This window comes from Podarcis raffonei, chromosome 12, assembly GCF_027172205.1.
Source record: "Podarcis raffonei isolate rPodRaf1 chromosome 12, rPodRaf1.pri, whole genome shotgun sequence".
In the NCBI taxonomy this organism is placed as follows: domain Eukaryota; kingdom Metazoa; phylum Chordata; class Lepidosauria; order Squamata; family Lacertidae; genus Podarcis; species Podarcis raffonei.
Window position 1 is genome coordinate 32166177 of NC_070613.1, and position 19712 is coordinate 32185888.

Consider the following 19712-nt stretch of genomic DNA (forward strand, 5'->3'; position numbering starts at 1 on the left):
ACTGCACATTTTGATCTAAGTAGATGTTTTTTAATGATTTTTTTTCATCCCTGCTAACATCCCTGCTTGCAATATTAATCCTTTGAAGAGGGTCATATTATGTTCTGGCCCTAATCCAGAGATTTTCATGCATAGCAGTGGGCTGCAGTTCATTGCCAACGAACAAAATTTTGATGCTGTCAGCCCTGACCACCTGCTGGAGGTGGTGGTGGTGGTTGGGAAAGCTGGAATCCATCCCACCCAAACAGGTGACTGATACTGTCAGAACTGAAAATGCTGAACATCTGTTTGGCAGTGCTCTCACACACCCTTGGGTGAAGGATATGCATCCTCTCCCCAAAGCAGCACCATTTTGCATTTGCAAGGTAGTCTCCATAACGGACAGATGTGTTCAGAAGTTTGTTCCCATTTACAAGTCACTTGTTGCTGCACTGGTACTATGGTGTGCACTGTATTCCTCTGGTATCCCCAATCCATAAACAGGGAAAGGAAATGTAATACTAATCCTTTGACACTCAAATGTTAACAATGAGAGCCAGTGTGGTGTAGGGGTTAAGAGCAGTAGTCTCGTAATCTGGGGAACCGGGTTCGCGTCTCCGCTCCTCCACATGCAGCTGCTGGGTGACCTTGGGCCAGTCACACTTCTTTGAGGTCTCTCAGCCCCACTCACCTCACAGAGTGTTTGTTGTGGGGGAGGAAGGGAAAGGAGAATTTTAGCCGCTTTGAGACTCCTTAAAGGGAGTGAAAGGCGGGATATCAAATCCAAACTCTTCTTCTCCTTCTTCTTATCAACCTTAAGACTTACAATTCAAAAAGCTACAAAAGTTCTTCATAGTTCCTCAAAAAGATGCATCTTCAGTCATGAATACTCAATGTAGTAACTACCAGTATTGCACTACATATACTGTATGTCAAGTCCAAGGCATTTATGTGTATACTTTATTTAAGTCATATTTTATAAAAAGACAAATGAAATCAATGTAAAATAAGCTTGCTTCTTTGAAATAGCAAAGCTAGCTTTATGGGGATAGAAAACTTTGTGGCATCTTTTGTGGCATGTTTGCTGTCTCAAAGTCATGTCAACACATGAGGAAATCTTTACTGCTTTCTATCTGTAGACTTGAATACTGTTCTTGTTTAAATAATGATAAAGAGTCATGACTTGAAATCTAAGGCAAATGTCACATTTTGTGGCCTAACTCCTCTTGTCACCACTGCAACGTGAATCCTTAGTTCTGCTGTTTTGCAAAATGTACACAGGTCACTTGAATAAAGATCCCGCTTCTTGGATTGTGGAGGAGAAGGTTTATCAATGAAGATCCAGAACAAATGGGGTACATCAATTACAGGAAGGTGTGAGAACCATGGCAGCACATCTCCTAGTTTCATTTTGATAGAATAATAGAATTGTAGAGTTAAAAGGGACCCTGAGGGTCATCCAGCCCAGCTCCTTGAAATGCAGGAATCTCAACTAGATCATAAGTGACACACGGTCATCTAACCTCTGCTAAAGAAACCTCTTGTTGGAGTCTGTTCCACCATTGAACAGCTCTTACTGTAAGAGAGTTATTCCTGATTTTTAGGTGGAATCTCCTTTCTTGTAACTTGAAGCCACTGATTCGGATCCTAGCCTCTGGAGCAGAAGAAAACAAGCTTGGTCCATCCTCTATGTGATAAGCCCTTTAGATATCTGATGAAGGCTATTGCATTTCCTCTCAATCTCTTCACCAAGCTAAAGATACCCAATTCCCTCGTTTCTCATAAGGCTTGGTTTCCAGACCTTTTATCATCTGGGTCGCTCTTCTTCACAATACATTGACACTTGTCGATATCCTTCTTAAATTGTGGTGCCCAGAACATGGGTTAGATAAGAGGAGTCTATATTGCACCTCTTATACTGCCAACAGTCTAACTTTACTGGGCCTGAATAATACACTGATGCTTCAACAGCCCACCTGCATATCGTAAAGAAAACCCATGCTACTCTTGGCTGCATATGTAAAGTAGCTACGACGCTACCTGTGATGCATATTATTATCTAAACTTTGGTTCTTCATAATACATCTGTAGCCTGCAATGTAACCAACAACTGAACTGTTCAGGAACTTAACACATAAAAACAAATGAAAATGCCAGGTGGGGTTAGGGCCATGGTCTGCTGTATTCGGTTGAACTGAGCCAACTATTTTGTTCTCCCTTAATATTAAAAACTACTACACCAAAGTCAAGGTGATTAAAAAAAATAGCCCTTTGGAATATGAATCCATATTTGAGACCATCTGGCAAGGAAACATAAAAATAAAAGCATGATTTGCTTTTTCTACTAAAGTTGTTGTGTTAATTCAAGACAACCCACCCATGTATTTATACAGATGGGCATGGTGGCCATATCTGTCATGTGAATTCTCTACAGGGAAGCTGGGGAAAGGCAGAACCCCTAGGATATGCACTCGTCTGCCCGCCTTAGCACTTTGAATTTTTCGGCAAACCCTGATTTATTCATCGCCAACTGTTTTCCTATCTGATTAGGCAGTTTTCTACTCCAGTTAGCATGTAATATGGAGGTTTCCAAATTTCCACATTGAGAAGTGAAACAATAATATTTTTGGTTTGGAACTAAAACAAGCTAAAGGAATCAGGCCTGTAGGGATCATAAAGCAATTGGGGGGGGGCTGAATTTCTGATATAACTGCACTATAGGAATGAAGAAGTAAAAGCCTAGCTTTAACGGATTGTCAAGCTTAGAAACTGTTTATATAATAAATACAAGGGTTTCAAGAAATCTGTTTATAATAAATTATCTTGAAGGCAGAATGTTGTCACTCAATCCCCCCCCCCCACATTTCACCAATAATTTTCAGTTAAAGATACCTAAGATAAATTTATTGTCATTGTCCATATATACACAGTATACACAACAACGAAAATCAAACACCCACCCAAAGACCGGGTTCACATACACATTTGCACGTATCTCCAACATTCTCATCCTATTCAGACATAATCTATAAAACATAACATAATCCAGAATATAACATAACCTATTTAAAGGTTCTACTTCCCATTGGACAAGCTCAAAGCTTTTCTTTAGACAGGTGATACATAACTAGATACGGATTTTAATTGAATAAAAAACAAACCTTTCAACATACTTGGTGGAAAAAGTGTGCAATTATAAAGGAACTGAATTAGATCTATTTTAAACTAGTCAATGGCTTTTAGAAAGAAAAAGGCATGTTTCATTAGCATTTCGGACCTAATTATATAAAGAACACATTCCTTCAGGATGATTTTATTCACAGTTTGTCACGGCCAAATTATTAAACCTGGCGAGGAGATTGTGGGTGGGTGGAGGAGTATTGTGATTGACAGGTCTAGCTTGTAATCATAGGGGAGGATTTTATCAGCATTCTCCAAACCCAGTGCTTTAGGGAATGGAGCAGCTTTGTGAAAGTGAAGCTTTTATATTTAAACTTAAGGAGGCTGCTAGAGTGAGGAGGGGAGAAGGTGCTGAGGGACAGCTCCATTGTGATCAATAGGTCAAGTTTACAATCCGAGGGAATTATTTCAACTAGAAAGTGAATTCCTTCATTTATTCACACACCCCCAATCAACTATTTACATGCATAGCAGTGGGCTGAAGTTCAATTAACAAAATTTTGATGCTTGAGCAATGACCACAAAAATTAGTTCAGACCACAATTCTAGGCTGTTCCATTAAGTGCCAAATTGGGGTCCGAAGCAAATATTATGTAGGTGCACACCCTCTATAAAGCATTATTTATTATAGTCTATATTATTCTTTAAACATAAATGTATTGGTTTTTATTTTGCCCATGCCTGTGGAAGGCTCTATAATTAAAATTAAATTATATTAAAATGAATATTTCTGAACCAGGAATCTGTTATTCTGCTTTTGATGCATTTATAGAAGTTTCCCATGCCAAATCAAAACAACCTTTTGACAACTGATTCAAGAAGCACTAGCCATATACATGCATGCATGATATTTGGATGTTGCTATGGAAGGCAAGCATGGACCTCCTACACCAAGTATTAGCTAGCAGGTTGCAGAATGTATGTACCTTGCCAAAAACCAGCAGCAGAAACCAAGTTGAAAGGTTCAGTTGAGCCTTATGCAAGTCCCTCCTACATCTCCCTCTTTTCAGTTGTTACAAAAGCACTATCATGTTGTCTTTTTCGAAATGACTATCAATAAACACTTTCCCTCAGCCTTTTAAGGGCCTGATTCAGCTCCTGAAGTATTGCATTTCAAAGCCCTCTTCTGTTTATTATATCAGTAATTTTGAGAGGAACAACTATACCATTTATTTTAGAAATTTAGGAGCATCATTTATCTAAGCTAAATATTTTCTTTGGGGGAATTTCATGCAGGGCAGCAACACATGATTTAATGTTGCAATAGAGGTAGCCTTGAGATGAGAGAGGCATTTTGTAATGGAAGAACACTTAATTAAATATAATGTAGAATTCACATCTGTCAGACAGCAACATCTGAACAAAATTACATTTAGTTCTGTCACAATAACACCTGGACCCTTTTCTTTATAAAAAGCAGGACTGCTTTATTTGTCCTAACAGCCCATTGTGATTTTGGTATTTTATTATAACTAGCAGACCAGTGTAGTATAACCTTCAGATTTATAATATTTTAAAAGCTGAGGCTATATTATATATAAAAGGCCAAGTGTAACTGCACAGCAAGTAAGCCAAACAATATGCACAGGAAACCTGAAAACAGGATGAGAAAGCATTTGTAGAACTATGTATGGCCTCCTCCCAGCAATCTGTGAACTACATAACTGAAAATAACTAAGCACTTTGTAATGTAATAAGCTATAGTTGTAGTAGAGGATAATTATTTATTCTAAGATTAATTTAAATATGGGGTGATGGCTATTCAAAATAGATTGTTGTATGCAGCAGAAAAATAATATGATCAGCACATAATCCTTGCATATTACTAAAACTTGAAACAAAGTTTACCTGAGAAATAGCATGATGACTAATTAGTTATCAACACAGAAGACTAACAAATATGTGCTCAAATGCACACAATGTTCACATGAAACTTTCATGAGCAGCTAATCATTAGGACAATGGAGGCCAACACCAAAATTTGGTCATGATTTTATTGTTAAATGATCTGATGATCATTGAAAATATTTTCATTGATATGTCTTTCTCAGATATAAAGTCTATCTGTGCTTTAGTAATTAAAATAAAAAGTGTAAAAATATAGTACTAAAATAGTACTTTGTTTTGATATGCTGAAGTTAAAATATATTAAACTAATTGGGACCAAATGGCGCGCGCGTGTGTGTGTGTGTGTGTGTGTGTGAGAGAGAGAGAGAGAGAGAGAGAGAGAGAGAGAGAGAGAGAGAAAGGAATAAAATGGAGCATATGTTTCTCTTTAAAGAAATCAGAAAAATACTTCTGTTACACAATAAATCAGCTACTAGTAGATTTCCAAGACACAGTTCCAGACTAAGAGTTTAGGCATTGCTAAAGATCCTAAATTACCTCTGTATGTATCCAGAACTGGTAAAGGAGATTAAACTGGAGATGAACAGCACACACTGAGGGAGGAATAAAGAGAGCCATGGGCAAGTAGAATATCTGAAAATTAAGGAAGACAAGTTAATAAATGGATCTACCAAATTATAATAGACATAATTTTATTCATTTAATAAAAGAATTATGGGAAACTCCACATTCAATACATGCCTGAGATGACAAAGATAGAAGAAGCCAACAAAGAGAAAATGTACCCATTGCAATTCCCTTGGTTGCTATTCTGGTTATTAGATACATACCATCATACTCTGAAATATGCTTTCTTGAAACTTAGTATGGATAAAGATGTGCTATAACTAAAATGGTTGCCACGTTTCATTATTTTAAATTGCTTAACTCAATTGTTCCCTTCATTGCTGTTCTGCCATGGAACTGCTAACCAGCCAAAACTCTAAGGGTGAATTCCTAGTGGATTGGAAATGTCCACAGTATTTTTCCAGCTATTCATGTGGCTCCACTCAATTAATGTCATCAGGTAAAAATCTGAAAAGTTCAATGACAGAAAAGTCAGCAGTTGGGTTTGTATCCAACCAAGTCTTATTTCACTGCACTTGTAACAGAAAGAGGTTCTAAGTAAAGAATTTAGGAAGGTATTCTAGTGAGATGCAAAATGCTTAAATCACAGCACATTGCTTTTTTCCAAAAGCACGAAAAAGGCTGTGGCAATTCTAATTAGTTTCCATTTTGGCATGGCCAAATTTATCTAAAACAAGAACCACTGTCACATTTCAACTGGATCCGTTTGAACATGGCAGGCTACCCATCACTGGAGACCACAAACATTTGCTATGAAACAGAAGCCAGAGATCTCCTATTAGTTAACTATTATTTTGTAAAATCTTCTAATGTCATTCTTCATTAGTTTGATTGCAAGTCTCACGAACAGTCAACAGTGCTGTTGCATACTATTTGCTTATATATAGTGACCATAAAAACAGTTAATTCTATTTTTTATAAATCTAAACGGCAGAATTTTCAAAGTAAGTAGTAAATTATGTTAAATAGTTAAGAGAAATTATGCACCCTGATGTAGGGCAAAGAAATGAAACTCAGGTTGCAATTCTTTGCAGCCTGGGAATTCTATATGGGAATAAACTCATCTGAACTTAGTGGGGAGTTACATCAGAGCGAACACACATAGGGTCGGGCTCCATATGTCATTAAACCTCAGAGAGGATTTTTAAAAAACCCCACACCTCAATTTACTGTTTTCTGAGCCATTTTACAGGGGCAACCCCAACATCAGAAGCTCAGAACCAGGTGAGGAGAACAGACGTTTGCGTCCACAATCACTTCACACTTTTTCAAATGCATTCTGCATACTGTGACATCACAGCAAAGATCCTTCCACTGCACATGCTCAGTGACAACCATAAATTTTGGCTGGTGATCAAGGCTAGGTTCAAGTCCGGTTTTGTGGCTATGTATTAATACCTTTTTAGTTACATTTTAAAAGAAAAGTTCACTTCCTTAATTTAGGTGACTTACAGTGTGTGAATTGGCAGCACCAAGCACCTGAACAGTGTAGCAACTACAGTCCCTAATCCAGTGCTAGGACTCACTTGCACAGCCCTGACTATTTGTCATGGGCATCCACTCATGCTATTAACACAGAAGCACAACACACTATAAATGTCCCAACCAACCAAAGGAACTTTAGAGCAAAGGAACTTAAGAGCAAAGCCTCCTTCCTACATATAGATATCACTTCCTAGATTGGGAAGAAATATAAGAATTTTGCTTGCCTGTCAAGGTAGTTTTGTGTCATTTTATTTAGAACACACACACAATACATATATAGGCCTTCAATGTCATTTAAAACAATTCTCTTTATATACAAATCAATTAATTCATTGTTAATTCAACATTTATAATTTTAGTTAATAGAAATGTTACAATTGCACTTAAGTATTAAATTCATTTTATTTACTTATGTCAAATATATTAGTCTTTAAGATATAGAGAAAGTAGAATCCACATTGAAGTAAATAAAGCATTTTACTAATTACTTTTTGAAAAAAGCTTAAGTCATAGATTTGATATCCCTAAAGTTGATGACTGACACACATGTTTAGCCATTATTTTATTGCACAACAGTGTAACTTTTATGCAACATACCCAAGATGCATACTTCTGCAGGATGGATTGTCTTAATGCTGTGAATAAATTATAGTCCTCAGAACTGTGATGAGCTTGGTGTCCTGCCCACAATAAATTAATCTCTGAAAAGACAAATAATTCATGTGAGCTCTGGAATAGAGAACAAAGCATTTTGTTCCTATAATCAAGTAACTATCACAATTAATAAAAATTAGCATGTGATACACATATTTCAGAAATTATAATGATGGTGATTAATTAAATTTACCAGTATATCCCACCCTTCTTCTCAAAGGAGCCAAGAGCAGTAAACAAAGGACATTGTATGGAACTGACCTCCTGAGAAGGTGGTATCTGCAGGGGGAGATCACCTGCAGAGGACAGTGATTGATTGGTAATGTAAGATGTGAGATCATTTTTTCAGTTATCATAGTCGATAGGTGCAAACTCCATGGAGCTGAGGACACCTCCATCCCGCCCACAGATTATGTGGGAACAGAGCTAAGCTGCTCCCGATCTTGGGGGGGGGGGGCTTATAAGGCCTACCTGCAGTGGCAGTGAACCTTTCAGCCTCCTCCCGATGCACATGATGTGTGTGTCATAAATGTAATGTCACATGCAAATAATGAGCCCTCCCCCCAATGTTGGGCGGAACTCGATGTCTCTGTCCTGGTCCCATTTTATACATAAAAATCAGCTAATTCCAGAATCCCTTTAGACATTCTCTCAGGATCAAAGGATATCTACACCTAGGAAAATGATTGAGGCTACAATCCTATGCATTGAACACCCATTGAATAAAGCAATATTTACTTTTGAGGAAATGCTCATATAATTGCAATCAAACAATATAATTGCAAAGAAACAATCACTCTGCCCAAGTGCCTTGATAATTCAAATGACCTATGTAGGAACGGCTCACAATTAAGTGGCTCCCACATGATTGAGAGAATATCTAATGGACCCCTCAGTGGGGTTAATATAAGTGAGAAAAGTTACCTATTTAAAGAGCTGAAGTAATACATACAGAAATAAACTGTAAAGCGAGGAAATTGGGAGGGTTTTCAACATACTTTAAGAGAAATTGGAAGAATGTGTGCGCAATTAGATATAATCTTTATCAGTAAAGATAAGCTAAATAAGAGTAAGCGTCTTATTATGTAGTAATGCTTTATTTGTAATCTTTCATTCTCTATCGTTCCCTGAACATAATATTGCTGTCTAGGGATATCATGAGAATTTTACACTTTTTGCATAATAATAAATAATAATAATAATAATAATAATAATAATAATAATAATAATAATAATAATTTTATTTATATCCTGCCCATCTGGCTGGGTTTCCTTAGCCACTCTGGGAGGCTTCCAGCAGAATATAAAAATGTAATAAAATGACAAACATTAAAAACTTCCCAATACAGGGCTGCCTTCAGATGTCTTCTAAAAGTTGTGTAGTTCTTTATCTCCTTGACATCTTATGGGAGGGGATTCCACAGGGAGGGCGCTACCACCAAGAAGGCCCTCTGCCTGGTTCCCTGTAACTTCATGTCTCACAGTGAGGGAACCTTGGAGATGGACCTTAGTGTCCGGGCTGAATGATGGGGGTTGTTCATTTTGTTTGGTTTATTTCCATTCTTAAGAGTGATGGTGAAAGAGGTCAGAAGCCCTGAGCTGATGATTAAATGCCTGGTTGGTTGATCAAGGCCTCCATTCCTATAATTCTACTAAGGAGACAGGGAAGCAGGCAGCCACCAATCAGCAGCCATGCGTATGCATACTGATTGTCTCTATGTCCCTTGCCTCACTATCAATAGCCAAAATATATCAGGACACTGTCTTCTTTAAAATAGTCTAGGTGGCCTGGTTGCTATGAATTTTAGATATGTATGTCTATTTTGAGACAGTTTTGAGAAGGAATTTGGCAAGAAGAACTGAAAAGACCAAGTCTTTCATGGCCATCAGATGTGTAGCCTGAGGCTCTGTGGAGTGTCTTGAACTCATCATAATGTGAAAGTGGGTGGTGGAGTCTAGTAGTTGTCTTCTTAAAGTTAAACAAATCTCAGGTCACCTGTGTTTCAAAGAATGAAGTTTACATAAATCTGCTGATAATGTGAAAGTTGACTGGATGGCAGCCAGATGAACTCTACTTAGTAACAATGGGAAGGTAAACTTTTGTTGAAACGATTAAGCAAGTAACATTTGGCAAAAATTGGGATCTTGTTCACTATATAAGTATATGATTATAAACATCAATGCTGTGCTATCTTCTACTGCCAAAAGTATATTAGGACTGATGATTAACCCGTTAGATCAAATTTACCAAATCCAATATGTTAATGAATCTTCAGGTCATTCATTCCAAGACACCAGAGAAATTGCAAACTACTTGTAAGTTAGGTATTAGCATATGACAGCCAACAAATTATGACCTGCTAATAATATAGGATGCAACTTAAATTATCCCAGACTGTATCCTGAGCTCCTCAAAATCCTCACATCAGCTATACTGAAAAACTATTATTTAACTGACCCATCAGGAAAATATCCCTAACATGCAACCTGAGAAATCGTTTTTGAAAATTCATCTTCTCTTGAAGCACTCAGTATCTTAAACCAATTCTTCAGGGAAACTTCCTAATGAGTGCACTAGGGGATGAGTTATTCACGCAAACTACAATACTGTGCAATAATTTGTATTTGAAATACTTCCTAGGACCATGACAGAAGCTAAATGAGTGAACAAAAAAATCTAAAAAGGGTGGAGGTTAAAGATCTGTCTCCTTAGTTGTTTTAAAAGCATATACTTCCTATCACAAACTGTGTGTAACACAAACCTTGACTCAATGAGATACAGCTGTACAAACACAGTACAGTAACTGGATCTTGCTTCTTTCCCTCAGTCATTGTGAAAAGTTCAAGTAAGAGAATCCATGATGATTTTTACATTGTACATTCATTTAACTTAAGGTTAAATGGTATTCAAAAAGAATTACTAGAAGTCCATTTTATTACTAGCAAGTATTCAATTAAAGAGTGAGAAACCAGTGAGAACAATGCTGAATCATGTTCTTCATCTTAAATACATCAAACAGTCAGCTGTGGAAATGAGTGATTTAAAAAACATAGCCCAGAATTCTTGCACAGGTGGGACAGAACTATGTGCACACAGAGCCTCTGATTGCTATTTTTACAGAAAAAGGTTCCTACTGCCTAAGAGGAAACCCATTGATCAATGAGAATAGTCATCAAAACTTCCACTGCTGCACCTTATAAACTGATTTCCACCTTATAAATAGATAGTTATTGTTTGATTAAAATATATACCAAGGTGGACTTGTCTTTTAAAAGCTAATTTTAAAGACCTATTTCTGAGAGAAGAATTTGCAAAAGCAACCAAAAAAGGCCAGTATAACTTCCTTGAGTTTAGAAAGTTAACTGTAATACGAGCTCTTATTTTAAGATGAACAGTTTAATTACATTGGGAGCAGATGTGGTTTCATGGAAAATACTAGTACTGTATATTGTTGTCTATACATATATATTAGATCTATTTTCATTTTGAAATATATGCCAAGTGTCGAGTTGTAAATGTAGACAGAAACACTAATGGTTAGCCTATGGACTGTAGACCGTGTCCTATTTGAAAAATGAAATTAAAAAAAAATCCATTGGGCTCTTACTGGCAGGATAAATACTGATGTTAATCAAATATATTGACAGTGTGAGCTAAACCAAAGTTTCACTCTGCTCTGTATTTGCAATGTAGAATTCCTTTCTAAAAAGAAAGAGTTAAGATTAAGTAATGAATGAAGAGCAATGATTACGCCTAGAAGAACTGGAACAGTCACACTCACTGCTGGTCAGCCCTGAACACAGGTGGCAGCCTGTTTTATCTATTACTACAAAATATACAGCTGTAGCCAACACATTGTAAAATACAAAAGGTGTCTCTACAAGGATGGAAAGCACACCAGTGTCAATCAACTAACATAACTTATTCTCCCCATGATCAAAAACAAAAATAAAAACGTTGAATCTAGGGAAGGGGAATTTAAGCAAACTAAAAACACACTTTTTTCCCAGCAAGACAAAGGAAGTAGCTACACGGCTGCAAACTACAACATAATTTCATTAACATTTCCATTATACTATTTTCAACTTAAAGTTGTCCACAATTACAAATGTTACACATGGTTAAAGACTCAATTTCAAATACCTTTTTTCCATAATAGTTTTCCTTTAACAAATGAACTAAAAAGTCACATGCAGAATCCAGATACACTAGCCGCATAAATCTCTTCTCTTCTCTTCTCTCTCTCTCTCCCTCCCCCCTTAATAATGGTCAGCCAGTCATTGAAAATTAAATTACTGGCATGCACCAGAGCCTAAATAACTTGGAACCAGCATATTTAAAGAGCTGCCTTCTCCTACAAAAACCTGCCCAAACTCCAAGATCTGCTACTAGAGCACTTCTCTGGGTGTCCCAACTTTCAGAGATGAGAGCGGCACTAGGTTTGAAGGAGTCTTTGGCATACTACCCTGAAGAGTCCCCCATTCCGTTGCTTGTATTAAAATGTTGCTAAGTATGTCACTTTTGAGAGGTAGTATCAGAAATCAACTGATACATTCTTAAATAAAAAGAAACCAAGTAACTTTAAATTTCTTGTTTTTCATTTCTGCTCCTTCAGTATCCAGTGTGTTAATATTTTTATCCAGCCCTCAAATCAACTGAAACAGGTAGCCAGAAGTCAACCCCAGAGGTTAACTTGAACCAGAACACACCAAAGTTGTTCCTACTTTTTTGTTGCAATTAAAGAAAAATTTTATGGGAGAGCTTGCCAAGATATCCCACTTGCCAGCTTTTGTGTTAAGCACTGCTAGAGATAAGGCACCTGGTAGGTTCAGGTAGGAGGCTGGCGGTAGTAAAGGATAAGGGTTGAAATCCATTGTGATCCAATGCCAATTGTTGGCTTCTCCCCATATCCTCAGTTTAAGGTCTGGAGCTGCACATAAATGTATCATATTGACATTGCTTGCCCTTAAATGCTTTTAACATATCTGCATAATGTTAAAGGAAAAATGTATCAATATATGAACCATTTTAGGGAAAATTGGCAATTTACTGATTTTTCTTTCTCTAATTTGATTTTTCCATTCATTCTCATTCCCATCACTCAAAAATTAAAAACCTTGTGTGGTCTGAAAATGATTCAGTGAGTGGGCTAACTTAGGATCAAATAGAAAAATCAGGGAATATGTTCCCAGGATATACATGCCAAGAACTATAGCAAGCTAGTGCAAAACCTGCCTCAAAGATATGTACGTGTGCCAGAAACCCCTGCCTGATCTTCTGCCATACCATCTGAATAGCAAAGCAATCACTCCCACAGAGAAGATCCACAAGCATTCTAGAAATTCAAAACAAAAACCATTGATCTGAGGCAATGTGGGAAGAAATCTCCAAAGCAAAAAGTACAGACCTCAGCCAGGAAAAATAGAGACAGCCAAGCCCTCCTGTAGTAAAATCTCAAGGTATCTTGTACACAGCCTATGTTAAGAGAGTGTAATCCATATTGATTTTGCCCTTCAAGTCTACAACAGCTTTATTTTTTAAGTAATACATATTCATGATTTTTAAAGTGAAACATTCCAAAAAGCCACATTATTTCAATAGGATTTTGATTTGTTTGTATTAGTTAGTAAGCATCATATTGAGGCTCGGGGGGTGGGATACTTGTGATGGGTGAGCTTGACTAGATATCACCATAGACAAATTTGGAAACGAAACAAATTCTTTTTTGCACAATTGGAAATAACTCACTTCCTTTTCCTATCCACCATAAGGCTCTAAAAAGCACCCCTCTAGCAAAGTCAAGACTGTGACGAAGACAGAAGTGCTCAAGAGAGCTTTTCCCACTCACTTCATTGCCCAACTGTAGCACAACAGCCCTGCAGTGCTGCCAGTGGGCCTTACTCTCCAGTAGTTACTGCCACCACCCTCCCAATTACTCTTTCTGCCCCAGATGGAAAGGAACCTGGGATGCACTAAAGCCCTAGCACTCAGTTCAACTTGCACCTTTGTGGTTCATTTGGAGTGTAGTGGAAGCATTCACTCTCTCCTAGTCTCTCCCAGACCTCAGAAGAGTGTGGTTGTAATTCCAATCCAAAATTCCCAGTAGCATGAATGCCAAGTGTTTAGGCATGTAGGGATCCAAAAACTCTGAGACTGGCAACCATATACACAGCCAAATTAAGAAACTTTTTTAGAGGGAAAGCAGAAGGTCAAAACATAATATAAAATAAACCTGAGCACTGTGGCTCTAAAACTGAACTTGCTTATTCACTACACTCGTTGTTCAAGTTTACTCACAAAGAATCACCAAGGCTCGTCAGCTTCATAGAAGATTCCAGCTTGGAACCCTGGTTCTCTAAAGGGACCTGGATACCCTGATGTTGGGAGGTACATTCCCCTCTCATTGGGTAGGGAACCTTGCCTCTTTCTCCTCGTGTTCTTCAGGTAGGCATTTTAAGTACCCATTTTGCATATGAAGAGCCTTGGCAGGAGACATGTGACATCTTGACTTAGAGAAATAGTGGGCAGCTCAGACCTTTCTTCACAAAGATTTCATCCACCGATTTGCTAGGTGATTACCTTTCATAGCTACCCCTGTGAAAACTGGGCTTGGGAGCAAAAGCCAACCTATGTTTGGGAACCCTCTTTTACCATGCGTCTTCCATGGGCCAGTGTTCCTAGTGACAGTTCTTTAGCACTGGTAAGTCAGAAAGGCTTCTCTTATTTGGCATTTAATAAAAAAGAGCGAAGAATTTCAGGGCTTCTAATGATCTCCTCTTCTTTGAAGCCACCAAAATTTCCTGAAGAATTTTGGTTGCATCTCTGGCCTGTCTGTCCATCCATCTTCACAAACATCAATTCTTCTATCACACTCCAACATTTTGTTTTATAATACTGAAGCATGGAGCAATTGAGAAGTAGGAAGACAGGAAGCTGCTTATAGTGAGTCCGACCACTGGTGCCTCTAACTCAGTACTATCCATATTGACGGGCAGTGGCTCTCCAGGGTTTCAGACTGGGGGGTCTCTGCCAGCCCTATTTGGAGATGCTGTGGGTTGAAAGCAGGGCCTCCTTTATGTAAAGGAGATGTCCTGCCACTGAGTTACAGCCCCATCCCTTGGAAAGGGGGCGGGCAGGCAGGTTTGTGAAGTGACAGAGCACAGGGAGCCACGTAGCCTTCCCTTCCTTGCTCCTTTCTTGCTCAAGCTAGGAGCACACCATTGCTGAACCTAGGAGCACACCATATCAACCCAGGTGGCATCTAGGAAAGGGAAATAAGAAAGGTGGCTTTGTACAGTGCATGAAGACATCTTCCTACTCTTGACCCAAGTTCAACACATTAGCCCTAGCATGCACAAGGAAAGATGAAACACACTCTTGGAGCAGAAGGAACAGGACAAGGAGAATTCCAAATCCCAGCCAGCCAATTCTGAGCTAAAAGGACCAATGGTCCCACTCAATATGCAGCTGCTTCTTACGTCCCTGAATTGAAGTCGAGAAGAACAGAGACAAGGCAGGAATAGGGTCCCTCCCACACAAATGTCCCTAACCTACACATGTATTTTAAAAAGATTGCAAGCACTTAAAATTAAAAACACATAACCAGACAACAACTGATGAAGGAATCTGTTTTAATTTCCTATGGGTGAACAACTGCAGGCAAAGCATGCAGCTTCTCCCTTCTGGGAGAAGCCACTTCAAAACATGTTACTCACATGCTGAGAAGAACATTGTTCCCATTGCTGGACAAAACTGAATGAAACCAAACTAAACAAACAGGAGACAAGCTTCCCTGCAACACCTCAAACCCTTACTAAGAGTTTAAAGTAGCAGCCTCAGATGCTATGAAATCAGAAGCCCATGTAGACACAATAGCACTCTGATGCTACTTTTGCAGCTGGGCTGCTGCTCCTCTACTAGTCCAAGAATACATTTCCATAGACTAATATCAACAGCAAAGCCAACATTTAAAGAAATCAAAGCATTTTTTACATTGTGGAGTGCATACATTTATAACTCAAGTTGCGTTAATAAAAATCTGAAATGTCACTGGGAGAATATATTTCGTTCTGAAAGGATCTGAAGAGGAAACAACTGGAATGAGAATGAAAGGGAGAAGATAATTCTCCTTTTGTCCTTTTTTTTGTAAAGGGTTCTTATTTTCCTGTGTTCTGGGCTGTCTCTATAAAGATTGATGTTTGGTGTCACTGCTAGGAAGTGCAAACTGTTCAGCTTCATTGCAAACTATGTCCTCATCCTCCTGCTCTGCTGGATACCACATACTTTGGCAGCTGATATTCAGATGGGAAACACTTTTAATGGCAAGAATGGTTGCCAGTGAAACCTTTTCCCACAATGTCCAAAATTCTGAATGTGCATACATTAAAGGGGAACATTAAAGTTAGAGTACGCCAAGAGTAAACAAATTAAATAAATTTTAAAAATGCAGATATTAACTAAGGTATGTTGATATTACTTCTACAAACTCAAAAAGAGAATAAAAATAAAAGACAATTGGTCAACCATATACTTAATAAGAAGTTTTGGTCAGGATCTAGAAAACCATCTGACCAAGTTTTACATCCCAACTAGCAGCGTTCGAAACTCCCATCGTTGTAGATGCATTTTGCGACAGGGAATTTCATTAATGTGAGCAGTTTCTGAGCCCTGGGCGCAGTACTGAGCCTAAGATTTCAGATTAAAACTGCCACTGCTGAAAGAAAAGGAGGTGCTTTTTCTGCCTCCCCACTTCCAGCCACTCCCTGAAGACTGGAGAAGGGACCCTCAAAAGATTTTAGCTGCAGTTCATTCATTTTCAGTTTTGTATTTTTGGTCTAAAAATTGTGCCTAGGTTTGAGGTGCCATTTAATTTCTAGCTTTCATATCTCAGTTTCTAACACCACCATCTGGGTTCCCATATCTACTTTGAACATCATCCCCACATATCATGGGGAAAGTGGCTTTCAAAAGTCGTTTGCAATTTGGGTCAAGGGCCCACTGTTTGAAAGGTTGTGTTAAGTCCCATTGCAAATACCTAAGCTGATGGACATACCTAATGCAACTCTTCAAATCTTGGCTTGTGTGTTTAAAATTGTGTGTGTTTAGTTTACATGTATTTTTAAAAGAAAGGCTATTTACATACCACTTTCTTTGCATAGAAATTTCACTTAAAGTGTATGTATGGATAGAAAAAACAGACAAGCTTATTTTGTAGGAGATGCAACCCCCCTCAATCCCCTGAATTTTAATATGGGGGTGGGGAGGGGAGAACGGCTTATGCTTTTCCCACAATTTAAGCCAAGGGAACTCATTGTGTTGAAGGACATACTGTATTGCAAGGGGAAAATATGGCACATAGCAAACAACACAGTCTACTCTGAATATTCATAGTAAGCATCTGAAAAACGAATATGAGATGGATAATTAAATCAAGGAGGTATCCAATTGAGGAAATGTTTTAGTAATTGGTGACTTCAGTCATGCTAACATAGACTGGGTATGTGTGCATTCTGGTCATGATTTGCCCTAGAACAGCTGGTGACCTTGAACCTAATATCAAGTGGGACACAGGACCTGGTATTGGATGTAAATAATATTGAATTAATTAGTTCTATCATATTCAGTATATATGAAAACGAACAATTGCCAAGGAAGTCCGACAGTCACATTTGACTTCAAAAGAGAGAACTTCCCCAAAATGAGGGTAAAAGGGAAGTTGATAGCGAAAGTAAAGAGTAACAAATCTCTCCAGAATGCTTGGGAGTTGCTCATAACCACAATAACAGAAGCTTGTCTCGAATGTGGAAAATACCACTGAGGCAAAGAGGATGCTAATATGATTAACAAGCAAAGTCAATGAAGCGATTAGAGACAAGGAGGCTTCCTACAGAAAATGAAGAATAAAAAGAACACAAACTTTGGCAAAAGAAATGCCATGACCATTGTCCACTATCTTTTTTTTTTTAAAAGATATTTATTGGAATTTTCAAAAAATAAAGAAAAAACATTAAAAAAATACAATTAAAAACACATAAAATTTACATTTCTTACTGTCAATAACCAATTTCCTTGACTTCCCCACACCTCCCCTTCTTGTATTCCAGTTCCAATTTTTAGCTCAGCAAGTTCTGGTCCCCAAACTTTACCTTATTTTCTCTAATTCATTTTAGTTAACCAATTTCAACTTATAAATCTCAATCTTTATACATCAATACTTATTCTTAAAAATCTTTTTCTAAGATCAGCCCCATCATTTTAGTTAACCAATTTTAACTTATAAACCTCAATCTTTATACGTCAATACTTATTCTTAAAGGTCTTTTTCTAAGGTCGGCCCCAATTCCCTTCCCCCAAATCCCCATTTTTATGTTAGTGGCAAAACCAAATTAAATGAAACAGAATATAGTTATACACCCTTTGGATTCCCAAAGCCCCCCCACCCCCTTTCCCGGTTTCGAACCCCAACAAAAGTCCATCAGTCCATCTGTAGTCAGCCTGGCGACCTCATGTCCGAGGCTCTCAATTCTCTCTCAATTCCTATTTGCCGGTTTTTTTGATAGTCCTTTACATTAAACTCCAAATCTCGAAGGAGCTCTGTCCCAGTAAGGTCCATGTTTCTTCCAGCCAGGCCTCCATATTTAAAAATGGAGCCAAAATCTTGTTTCTTACTTCTCTTAAGTCCAAATGTCCCAAAAGCTCCACTTTCCACTTTAGCCAGGTTTGTATTCCATAGGTCTTCAGATCTCCACATAGAGAGATCTCTCCATTCTCCCTTCTTCAATTCAAACCAAATTTTCATCCTCCTGATCTTATTTTCCTTTATATCCATCTTAACCGGCCTCTGGCTCTCCTCAATCATCTGTGGCATTATAGCTCCTCCTTCTTTTTCCTTCAAATCATCATGTTCCTCTTTCATCACATTCTCAGATTTCTCAAATTTCTTTTCTTGTTCGGCTGCAAAAAATTTTAAGTCAACTGCAAACCTTTCCTGTTCCGCTGCAAAAACTTGAGTCAAGTCCCTCCCAGGCTCAGCAACTTTGTTTACTGCTCCATTCAGTATTGTAACATTTGTAGCCAAAACATCACTCTGTTCCTGCAACTTTCCCAAGAGAAAAAAAGTCCTCTCCAGTTCAGCCAGTGTTTTTCCACTTACAGCCATTTTTGTAATGTCCTAAACCCCCTCTAGAGGGATTCTAGTTTCTTAGTATCTTCCAGTTCCGACCCAAAAGACAAGTTAACCTTTTCTTCTTTATTTTTAACAATTTGTTACCAAATTGTAACGAATGTAACCAGCAAAGACAGCAGAAACAAAGTTCTCCTTTCCCCCCCCCAACTTTGACAGCTAGTTTGACAGCTGTCAAAGTCTTTATATCTCTTCCGCAGGCTCTCTCACCGATCGCTCCCGGGTCTTGGGGGAGGGGTGAATTCCGTTCTCAATGTTAGCTCTTATCCTCCAGCACAATCACTTAAATTGCCAAAACGTGGAGTTAATTGCTTTTATCCACAAAGAAGAAAGGTATTCTCACAACCTTAGTTGTAAAATCCTTGCTTTACGATGTTTACAAGGCGGGTAGGCGGACTTCCTCTTTACACCTTACCCGGTCGTGCCTAATTCCAAAGAAAATTTCCCTTTTAAGTCCAATTTCCGTAATTACTCACAGGTTGTTGCTTTTAATCCAAATGTTCAGAGAAAGAAGTCAGCGCTCTCCGTCCATGGCATGCGGCTTCACTCAGCAGGGGAAGCAGTCGACTCACAGCACCGCACCGCTCTCCGTCCCCCGTTCCGGAGCCTTTAAAAAGGCTCCTTCGCGGGTCGGGGGGGCGCAAATGGTGCCCGCCGAGTCACCAGGTCCACAGGCTTCAGCGCCTGTGGTTTCTGAGGGTCCCCGCGTCGCAGCCGCGGCAGGACCCGACCCCTGCTGAGCCGCTTCCCTCCGGA

The 19712-nt window shown here is 38.5% G+C and overlaps 1 protein-coding gene across 1 annotated transcript in view; it reads right to left on the reverse strand.

Annotated features, from left to right (window-relative positions):
* Positions 1-19712, reverse strand: part of AGMO (alkylglycerol monooxygenase) — a 118049-nt gene that overhangs the window by 64950 nt on the left and 33387 nt on the right. The window contains exons 4-5 of the mRNA XM_053410193.1: positions 7717-7820; positions 5545-5640 (exon numbers count right to left, since the gene is read on the reverse strand). Of these exons, the coding sequence (XP_053266168.1) occupies positions 5545-5640; positions 7717-7820 (200 nt within the window). The remainder of the gene's footprint in view (positions 1-5544; positions 5641-7716; positions 7821-19712) is intronic.